Here is an 11,862-nt window from a genome sequence, read left to right on the forward strand (position 1 = left end):
TTAAAAATTGGATGCCTCCTTCCTTGTCAGTGAAGGAGTCTACAAAAGATAAACATTCGATCTAATTATTTTCATCTTTGTATGGTAGCTAAAAATAAAACAAAAAAAAAGATTTCCTTACTCAAAAAAATGACTAGATTGGAGGAACTTAATTCAATTACATGTAGAAATTCCATGTAAATAAATCTGAGTACTTCAAATTTGTGTCAAATGAGTTACACCAACCACAGTGGAAGGAACTGGGCGATTGTAGTTTATGTGAATTAATCAGACTTATTTAAATAACACCTGTGAACATAAACAGTAATATTATGCCAAATTACTGAATATTACATTTAAATATATTAGTTGCACAGTCTTGCATTATGTGATAATTCCTGTCAATGAAGTAAATCCAGAAAGCAAACCCTAGTTTTTAGAATTTTTAAACCAACAAGTCATCTGAACACTAATCACAACCACTTGACTATTAAATAATATTTCCAACTAACTAATTGCATCAATGTGATTAACTTACACAGACACATGATGTCGCAAGGAGAAGTAAAGCCTGCTTACGTGGTTGAAGGTGTGCCATTAGTTTGTCAGATTATCGAAGACAAATGTGCCCTGAAAGTCACCCTCACAACCACACAAATCATTGTCACTTAAAGTAGTGTAACATCCAGCCTTTATCCTAAATGGGTGGTGATTACCGCTAATGCCAATTAACTAAATTTATGCTAATAAGACATTTCGGCCACCAGAAATAGCCCAAAACTGCTCAAACGTTCACCAAGAAATAGCACTCCATCCAATCCTGCTTTTGCCCACTAGAAAATATAAAAGAAAATTTGATTTGGAATCCTAAAATAATAGGTGATTTTATGCCAATGAAATGCATTTGCTTTTTATGAATATGAATTAACCAAACAAATTATGTTAAATGTTCTAGAAAGCAATTTGTAAAGTTTGCAAAAACACATCATTTTCAGTTGAACTGACATAAAGTAGCTGTGTGATCCCCTTGAGGACAAATAAAGTATCTATCTATCTATCTATCTATCTATCTATCTATCTATCTATCTATCTATCTATCTATCTATCTATCTATCTATCTATCTATCTATCTATCTATTATACAGTGCCTTTCATATCTATCTATTATATAGTGCCTTTCATGTCTATCTATCTATCTATCTATCTATCTATCTATTACAATATATAGTGCCTATCTGTCTCTTTATGTGGATGTATTTTGCCACTCTCATCCAGTTCAGAAGCATGGAAATCCAGTATCTGTCATGATACCACTGATGAATGGATAGAGTACTCTCACGGCAGATGCAATTCCAATAATATAAAAATCAATACATTAAAATTAACATAGATAGATAGATAGATAGATAGATAGATAGATAGATAGATAGATAGATAGATAGATAGATAGATAGATAGATAGATAGATAGATAGCACTTTATTTGTCCTCATGGGAAACTGAGCTTTTTATAAAAGCTAAATAAATATTTATTATATTATGACAAACAAACAAGCCTCTCTCAAATAAACACCTGAATGACTAAAAAGAAAGCAAACTTCCGAATTAGCTAAAGATAAAAAGAACAGTCACAGTCAGAGTGAGGCATTATAAAGATGTATTGCTGTAGGTATAAAGAGGCACCAGTAGCCATTAAAAATTAAAAGCCATCACAGATAACAATGTAATATTTAACATAATGTTGTGCTACTAAACCAGACTTGATCTCTTGGAAATTCCCTTTTCAAGACACTTTTATAGCCCTTATGTTTGCTTTGTCTGCAGTTACAAAGATAAATTTATTTTTATTTGCTTTAAACTTATGACATGTAATGCAATATTTCAAAAGGCATTCATCCCTAGGAAAGCCCACATAAGTTGCTTCTTCATAACATTTCTAAGGAAAAACAAGGTAATCAAGCAGGATACATTTAATAAACATCTAAAAAGAGTGATAGATAGATAGATAGATAGATAGATAGATAGATAGATAGATAGATAGATAGATAGATAGATAGATAGATAGATAGATAGATAGATAGATAGATAGATAGATAGATAGATAGATAGATCAATCTTCCATTTTGATTTCCAACTTCAAATTAATTACACGAGAATGATTAAATCAGTGAGACTGTAACAAACAAGTAGTTCACCATGATACAGATGTACCTTTAAACTGTTCAATAAACCAACAAAGTCAAGTTTAAAGCAGACTCTTATCATAATTGATCAAGTGATTTAAATGAGTGACTCCACTGGATTTTATAATCGTGACCAAGTGGCTGATAAAACAGGACCATTTATTAAGCCTGTTTTCAGATGTGCTTACAATGAAAGACGGAAAGGTGATGATCAGTGGAGCACTTCACTGGATACTCTTCATGGAGTAACGTGGTCCAAAAACAATTTTTAAAATGTAACAGCAAAATCTAAGAATCCGAATTCCTGCAAATCTCACTTTAAACAGATCCACGACCCCAACTGCAAAATAAATGTATTACAATTTCTGTAAACTTGAAGTGTTAGAATACTGTAGTTTATCCGAAGTAAAACTGTCGGTATACGCAATTGTACACTTTATAATTTGCAATGTATTTTTACATATAGAAATGCAATAGCAGCAAGTAAGAATGATACATATAATTATAAATTAACGCGATATTCCAAAAAAAAATTCAGGTTAAATCTATTGGATTGCGGTTCGGCAAAAGGTTAATAGGCATTTAAATCTGAAAAAAGCACACGGAGACCACGGCAAACTAACATTAAAATGTTCCGCCTTTTCCTCCGTAAATTCATCATTAATGCGTATTGCAACAGATTTTCAATGAGTGGCACAAGGTCACATACTTTTCTCAGGCATCCATTTCTTTGTACGTATTTGGTGGACTTTATGCACCTTCTACGAAACAATAACTCCTTCTGTTACAAGACTTCTCCCGACTTGACTAAAACGAAGTTCCTGTCGCAGCAGTCGCGTGCTTTTGCTTTGCTCACGAATATTCGAGTTGCACCGCTAAAAGTTGCCAGACAAACCTTTAGTGGTCCCTTACATAATGTAAAACAGGTTACCTTGCATATTTAGTCTTCTGAAAATCGATGGTCTTGGGGATAAACATTTTTCCATTTCCACCAAGTATCTTGTGGCTGCTCAGACGGCAGATCAAAGAAACAACACTTGAATGCATTTAGATGTTGCACGTCGGGATTCTTCGCTGGCTTAAGACGAGGGCTGAAATTTCCTATCCGCTATATGGCTTCTTTTTTATCGATTACTTTTCTTCCTTACAATTCTACTGACAATGCATCCGGGCAGTAAAGCGTATTTGTGCAACTGGGGCAAAGTGTTCTTCTGCAAAAAGGCACCCGATTGTAAGAGCGAGCGTCTGCGGGAAACTCACTGCTCGCCCGCGCCCGCTGCCAGTTGGCTACTCCGCTCGCATGGCAGCTTTTTAAAAAAGATGCGATCCAGAGCTGCCGAAGGCAACACCTCCTCCTCCTCCTCTTCCTCCTCCTCCTTTGCTTAACACAAAACTGTCAAGTATCTAGCTCCATCAGAAGTAAAGCTGTAAGATAAAGGAAGAAGAAGAGAAGAAAAACTTAGGAATAAATCATAAAGGACAACCGTTTTATCTGAGGCTCCATCCCAGCCCCGCTACCTCAGGCAGAAATGAGAAATTTTCTGACCCATTTAACTCGCTCCCGACACAAAGCGTGGCATCCCCCATACAAATCAAGCCGTTTTCACACTGTAAGCACCGCTACTTTCAATAACTATCGCCATGCGTTGAGTTATAAAAAAAATCCTATTTCACGCACACCTTATTTAAACAATAACCTCCATTCTTATGCACCCACGCCGGCCTTTTGCCGAAAGAACGTGGATGATATCATCCATTCCACACTTACCTTACCAAATTCATTGAATAAAAAGTGCCCGAAAAATGCAACAGTTTTGAGTAAAAGCGTCTATTAGGAGAATATCATCACGAGACTGCCCTCTTCTCCATCTTTTCTGAGGTATTCCCTGATTTCCTTGTTGATAATGTCCTGTATACTAGCTGTCAGATTTTGCTTGCATCGATCACAATAACGAGAGAAACAGAGGAGAAGAGAAGATAGGGTTAAACAGCGGGGATTCTTCTTATTGGAAAGCAGGAGGGCGCGCGCACACCATAAAACCATCCGGAAGTCTGACGAGGGGCCACTCGCTCCTGGGAATATCGCTTTTCCTGCTTGATACAACGTCCCGCATCTAAATTCCGCCCATTGCGCTACGGATCAGCAGTGAAGGAAAAGCGTGAGTTTCCTAGAGTAGGATATCTGGTGTCCGGTGAGCGCACGTCAGAGGCAGGCGTACCTAAAGCTGCGTCTCGGGCAGAATTTTACATTTTGAAATGAAAAATCCAGATGCGCAATCACACGGCGGCTAAGTATGTTTAAATATTTATTTATTGTGTGTGCTCTTGACTGGATGGTGCGCTCAGTGTTACGCTATCTGGGCTTTATTATAAAGAATAAGCGAGCTGTTTTATACATATCACACACACACATCATAGATAGATAGATAGATAGATAGATAGATAGATAGATAGATAGATAGATAGATAGATAGATAGATAGATAGATAGATAGATAGATAGATAGATAGATATAGTATAATAGTGTATACTGTATATGCACCAGTCAAGCATATCATTAAAATCATCTGCCTAATATTCTATAGGTCCCCCTTGTGCTGCCCAAACAGCTCTGACCCATCCAGGCATGGACTCAGGGGAGGATCTACTATAAAACTAATGAAGCTTGAGCTTCAAGGCTCCTAATCTCACAAGGACCCCAGAAGCAACTTTACTCCACATTGCTTAAAAATTTTGGATATCTACAAGAAGGGTTTTTAATAATAATGATATTAGTAATATTGTGTCATTCAGTACAGCAACTTTAATCAAAATCTAAGATTTAGTGGTTAAATAAAAAAACACATTTTTTTGGTAATCAGTCGTGGGGCAACCCCACTGAAGAAGTTGACAGTGGTTACTCAGGCTGTGTTGCTGGTCATGAAGAGCCCCATTAATAGTTCAAGCTTCAGAGCCCCAGAAAATATAAGTAAGCCATTGCATGGGTCTCCACCAGACCTCTGAAGGTGTCCTGTGGTATCTGGCACCAAGAAGTTAGCATATCCTCATTAGGATCAAGGTGGAGGGCATCATACTTATTGTTGCAAATCATCCCACAGATGATCAGTTGGAGTGGGACATTTGTAGTGCAGGGAAACAAAAATGAACTCTTCATCATGTTCCTCAAACCACTCCTGGACAATTTGTGCAGTATGACAGGGTGTATCAACAACCTGAAAGATTCCACTTCCATTAGGGAATACTGCTGCTGCAACCTTTAGGTAGGTGAGACACATTGAATTAATGTCCAAAAGAATACCCAGACCCAGAATTGTCCAAAGCATCACACTCTCCACCAGCCTGTTTTCATCTCACAATGCATCCTGGTGGCATCTCTCCCACAGATAAATGACATACACGTACCCAACCATCCACATGAGGCAAATAAAATGGCTGGGTACATGTATGTCAGTTAACTATATAACAAAACGCTAAAGTTTATGTGTGTCTCAGGTCCATCCAAGTAATCTGATTGGTCAGTTTGACTGTGGTGATGTGACTGAAGGAGGAAGTGCAAGTCTGAGACACTTAAAAAAGAGTTAAGGATGAAGGAGGCATGCTGAGAGTTGCCTTCAAAGATTGGAATTATAAAAGTGGACAGGAGTTGAGCAAGGTACTCAACAGCTTTTTTCTCCATCATTCTCTTGTAATGTCTGTACATACCAAACCAAATAACCCTAATGTTGACCAGTTTTGAGGCCTAGTTTTACAGAGCAGTCATACAGTGTGAGCGGGGCTCTGATATAAACCATTCCTCATTGCTATTTCCTGATTTTCTGCTGCAAACAGCAAAACAGTTTAGTATAAAATTGACTGATTATGTGGACCTTTTGAAGCATGTTATTAGTATGGTTTACAACTTCACTCATGATCCCCATGCAACCTGACAGAGCTTGAACAGTTTAATAAAAAAGAATGGGGGAAAATGGCAAAGCTGTTAGAGAGAAAGACCTGTGCACACAGACTCAAGGCTGTCATGGCTGGCAAAGGTGCATCTACTAAATACTGACTTGAGGGCAGTGAATACTTATGGGATCAATTACTGTATGTTTTACATTTGTAATGCATTTAGATTACTTTGCCGAGACCTGTGTTCACTTTGATAGTAAAAAGCCTTTTCCTGCTGATCATAGTAAAAAGCCAAATTAAATCCACAGTGACTGAATTGTATATGTGATAGATAGATAGATAGATAGATAGATAGATAGATAGATAGATAGATAGATAGATAGATAGATAGATAGATAGATAGATAGATAGATAGATAGATAGATAGATAGATAGATAGATAGATAGATAGATAGATACTTTATTTGTCCTCAAGGGGATCACACAGCTACTTTATGTCAGTTCAACTGAAAATGATGTGTTTTTGCAAACTTTACAAATTGGTTTCTAGAACATTTAACATAATTTGTTTGGTTAATTCATATTCATAAAAAGCAAATGCATTTCATTGGCATAAAATCACCTATTATTTTAGGATTCCAAATCAAATTTTCTTTTATATTTTCTAGTGGGCAAAAGCAGGATTGGATGGAGGGCTATTTCTTGGTGAATGATTGAGCAGTTTTGGGCTATTTCTGGTGGCCGAAATGTCTTATTAGCATAAATTTAGTTAATTGGCATTAGCGGTAATCACCACCCATTTAGGATAAAGGCTGGATGTTACACTACTTTAAGTGACAATGATTTGTGTGGTTGTGAGGGTGACTTTCAGGGCACATTTGTCTTCGATAATCTGACAAACTAATGGCACACCTTCCACCACGTAAGCAGGCTTTATTTCTCCTTGCGACATCATGTGTCTGTGTAATAGATAGATAGATAGATAGATAGATAGATAGATAGATAGATAGATAGATAGATAGATAGATAGATAGATAGATAGATAGATAGATAGATAGATAGATAGATAGATAGATAGATAGATAGATAGATAGACTTGGCTGAAATCTGGAGGTGGAAGACAGCAGCACTATGTATATGCTAATAATAATTAATAACGCAGCATAGATTTGCCCTGAACAGGTTGATGTGAGCTCTTTCATAACACTGGAGTAGTTTATTGTGGTCAGTTTAGTAATGTTTCATTGGGCTTTTAGAGAAAAGCTGCAGGGAAACGCACACATTGAGGAACAGAAAAAATAGTTATTTTTGCATTATAGCAGTAGTGGTCAAATGGTGTCTCACATATAAATAATACTTAATCGTTTTTTGCTGGAACTGGAGGAATGTCTTTCCTATTGGGCAGAACAGTCTGTGCTAGTGTGCAGACCAGATTACACTGAATATTTTTAAACATAGTGTGTGCATGTGTGTGTGTGTGTGTGTATATATATATATATATATATACTGTATATATCTGTAGTTCACCATGAACAGTTCAAATAGCTTAAATTACAAAGAAAAGCTGACAAAGGAGAAGTTAAAACAATCACCCTTTGATTTATCTTTGTTTTGCACTGCACTTCCACTCTCGATCAACACTCATCACCGCCTCCCTGCAGAAGAGCACAATACTCTTGTTTATATTACAGACCAAGCAGCACGCTATGTTGCCCAGGAAAGTAATTTTAAGCTTCTGGTCATTTTGTCTGCTAGTTTGGCTTCAGTCTATTGTGATGTTTCAGTTGCTCTAAGCAAGCTGTAGCACACAAGCAAAAAAAAAAAAAAAAACTTGGGACCCCCAGGGTCAACTTTCAGGATTTCTTCTCCATATGGTAATAGAGAGAAACTATGCGAAATTTGTTCCAGATCAGTCAAAGTGTGTAGGATTGCATATGACAGAGATTCTAGTTTATATATACGAGAGACGTTCAAAAAGTTTCTGCGCTTTTTTGTTAATTCTATTTATTAAGAATTTCAACAACAAGTTACATCACTTTTCTACATAGTCACCTTCGTTTGTGATGCAATTTTCCCAGCATCATACAAACTTTTTAATGCCCAATTACTACTCCTCCCGCCTTCACTGTTTCCAATGAAAATGTAATAGTGCGGAAACGTTCCTCGTATATATAGATATTCACTGTTCACTCTTAATTTACACATCCACCATGTACTACATGTCAACTGAAAATAAAACCCTTTAGTTAATTTCCTAGTTCTGATTTTGTTCTAACAAACCCCTCCTATACAGTACATAGACAGTATAAATGTGTTAAAATATGGTGTCTATGGTGTATAGGACCTAAGTACAGAATGAGGCTGTTGCCATGGCTGTTCTCATCCCCAGAGATACAGAGAGAAAAGACTTAATGACTGAAACATTAGTGGCATTTGGTTATAATTATGTTATGTAAATATTCATATTATGGTTGTAGGTGTAGTTGAATCTAGGAGGTGCTAATATAGAAAATAGCAGGGCCCAAAGAGGCTGACACATTAAAGGGGCCAAATTCATGACTGTACTGGTACTAAGTGGTTTAGTGTCTACTGCTAGGGCAGGAGTCATATACAATAAAACCTACAGTAACATTCAGTTATGAATATTTGAGGGGTATTAAACCAAACCATTTTCCCGTGGTGTCCTTCACACAGTGGCAAAAATAAATGTAAAATGTTACGCTGAGTATAGTAATATATGTAATGTCTCTCTTTGTCTCACTTTAGTTAATTTCCTTGTTCCACTCTTGTACTGTAATTACAAACATTCAAATACATATGCAGTGCATATTGCTGTAAAAATGGTACATCCTCCAGTACATTTTAATGTAAGCATATTCTGAAGAATATGAGTACAGATGTTCCATAGTGCTCCAGGACACACAAAACTGCTGTCAGATTGGGATGTTGTAATGTCTACTTTTGTTGGTTTATTCACTTAACAGCATATACAAATGTACAGCTCCTGTGTAGACGCCTAATAATACATACTGTATGTACCCTGCCTACCACTGTCCGATTAGTATACTGTATTCAGGTTGTTATACACATTTGTTACAATTGGTGGATTAAGACGTTGGTATAAATTGGCATATTCCTACACAAACCTGGAAGTCTGTCACAATCTGAGCCAACAAGCCCTCAACAATCCCAGTACCATTTAGCACTGGCATGACAGCTAATCAATCAGCCTGTGTGAAAAGTGGCATGCCAGCTCTTTTAAAAACTCTTGGAGAATTGTGGTATCCTTTGTGGTGCCAGTTAAAAATCGTATTGGAAGCATCCATTTTTTGGCAGAAGCAATGATAACGTGGACCAAAGAAAATTTATATCATAGCTAAAGATCTTACAAATTACGAATTGAAACAAATTAGTATCTATTTTTAAAATTTCCCACAATTGTTTGCAGCACATGCAAATTATTCATAATTTGTATTCCAGTAGACTGTATTTTCTTTTTTTGTACTTTTTTGGCACTGTGGTTAGTGATGTTGACCTACAGCTTCAGGAGACCGGGTTCAAGTCCTGGCTTAGTCATTATCTGTATGGAGCGTACAGTACATGTTCTCCCCATATTGCTTGTTTTATTTCTCCAGGTATTCCACAGATATACATGTGGAAGTTTCAAAAACCTGATTGACAAAGCAGCAAGAGAAGGAGAAGAGGAACTTCTTCAGGAGTAACCCAGGGCTGCACAGAGTATAAGAGGGAACAAACTATCATGGTGAAAAATATAAGTAACAGTCAGGTAAAAGATCTACCTTTGTTATAGCTGATATCAAATTACAGAGTTTAAGTAATGCAATAAACATTAAAGAGGGTACAGACCTATAAATACCTGGGAGTGCAGCTGGATGATAAATTGGACTGGACTGCCAATACTGATGCTCTGTGTAAGAAAGGACAGAGCCGGCTATACTTCCTTAGAAGGCTGGCGTCCTTCAACATCTGCAATAAGATGCTGCAGATGTTCTACCAGACGGTTGTGGCGAGCGCCCTCTTCTACACGGTGGTGTGCTGGGGAGGCAGCATAAAGAAGAGGGACGCCTCACGTCTGGACAAACTGGTGAGGAAGGCAGGCTCTATTGTAGGCATGGAGCTGGACAGTTTGACATCTGTGGCAGAGCAATGGGCACTGAGCAGGCTCCTGTCAATCATGGAGAATCCACTGCATGCACTAAACAGTATCATCTCCAGACAGAGGAGCAGCTTCAGCGACAGACTGCTGTCACTGTCCTGCTCCACTGACAGACTGAGGAGATCGTTCCTCCCCCACACCATGCGACTCTTCAATTCCACCCGGGGGGGTAAACGTTAACATTATAAAAAGTTATTGTCTGTCTGTATACCTGAATTGTTGTCACTCTTTAATATGGTATTGTTCTTTATCAGTATGCTGCTGCTGGAGTATGTGAATATACCCTTGGGATTAATAAAGTAAGTATCTATCTATCTATCTATCTATCTATCTATCTATCTATCTATCTATCTATCTATCTATCTATCTATCTATCTATCTATCTATCTATCTATCTATCTATCTATCTAAACACCATTTTGTTGTAAATTAAACTTATTTTATTATAGGGTTCATAACCATATACTGTATGTAGTAGTGCAGCTTGTGCAGGTGTGTGAAAGTCAGATATATGATAATTGCTTCCACTGCTTTTAGTGCACAGGAGATGTGCACAGTTTCTATATTTTTGTTAAAATGTAATTTACCTGCTTGCAATGAATTTTAAGTTGTCCTTTTTTCAATAAGCATTCAACAAAGGGAAAATAGCAAAGGAATCAATAGCTAACCTACTAACTTGATACTATTTTCATTTACTTGTGTGCTCATCATTAAATAGCTTTTTATTGTTGTTTAATAGTGTAAAATTTTCTGTACTTTATATAGTTGCTATATAGCACCCCACATGTACACTTTACCTGTAGTTTGGCATAAGCAGACCAAATGGTTCTCTTCAGACCTGAGCTACACCTGTGCCAGTCACCAAAGCAGATGCCCGCTCATCGTGCTGCTTCTTTTTGAAAATGTCTTTCTGTCAGTCGCCAACCCTTTTGAAATACAGCAGTCACCCACACCATTTACTTTTATCACTACACCTTGGATATATTCCCATGGAACTGCCTAGGTTTCTTATTTTGGTTCACCTATGCTATAGATACTGTTAACTTGGATGTTTGTATGAGGTACATTTACTTTATATCACATCGTGTATACAACCCTATTTGCACATGGTCAGCTTCTTCAAGCAAAGAGACTTATTAACTCGGCACAAGCACACCCAACAGTTGTCTTCACACATAAGCTACAGCCGCGCCAATCTCTAAAGCAGGCGCCCACTCCCTGTACTACTTTCTATTGGAGGCGTCCCTCCTGAGTTGCTAACCCCTGAGGGAATATGGCAGTCACCCACACTGAGGCCCTTAGATAGATAGATAGATAGATAGATAGATAGATAGATAGATAGATAGATAGATAGATAGATAGATAGATAGATAGATAGATAGATAGATAGATAGATAGATAGATAGATAGATAGATAGATAGATAGATAGATAGATAGATAGATAGATAGATACTTTATTAATCCCGATGGGAAATTCACAACAATATACCTTGACCAAATCAAACAAAATAAATATTACTATAAATCTAAATTAATAAAACTCAGTAAAACTGATACTAGGAAAGTAGGAGAAGTATTTGAAAAACAGTCTTATTGAAAGGTTCTTATGTAAGGATATAACCATATCTAACAGAG

At 37.1% G+C, this 11,862-nt stretch overlaps 1 protein-coding gene across 1 annotated transcript in view; it reads right to left on the reverse strand.

Moving 5' to 3' along the window:
- The window catches only part of mmd2a (monocyte to macrophage differentiation-associated 2a), a 70,132-nt gene extending 65,385 nt beyond the window's left edge, over positions 1-4,747 (reverse strand). The window contains exons 1-2 of the mRNA XM_051933442.1: positions 3,930-4,747; positions 3,093-3,586 (exon numbers count right to left, since the gene is read on the reverse strand). Of these exons, the coding sequence (XP_051789402.1) occupies positions 3,093-3,208 (116 nt within the window). The 5' untranslated portion in view covers positions 3,209-3,586; positions 3,930-4,747. The remainder of the gene's footprint in view (positions 1-3,092; positions 3,587-3,929) is intronic.
- Positions 4,748-11,862: the final 7,115 nt, after the last annotated feature.

Source organism: Erpetoichthys calabaricus, chromosome 11 (genome assembly GCF_900747795.2).
Source record: "Erpetoichthys calabaricus chromosome 11, fErpCal1.3, whole genome shotgun sequence".
Classification (NCBI taxonomy): Eukaryota; Metazoa; Chordata; class Cladistia; order Polypteriformes; family Polypteridae; genus Erpetoichthys; species Erpetoichthys calabaricus.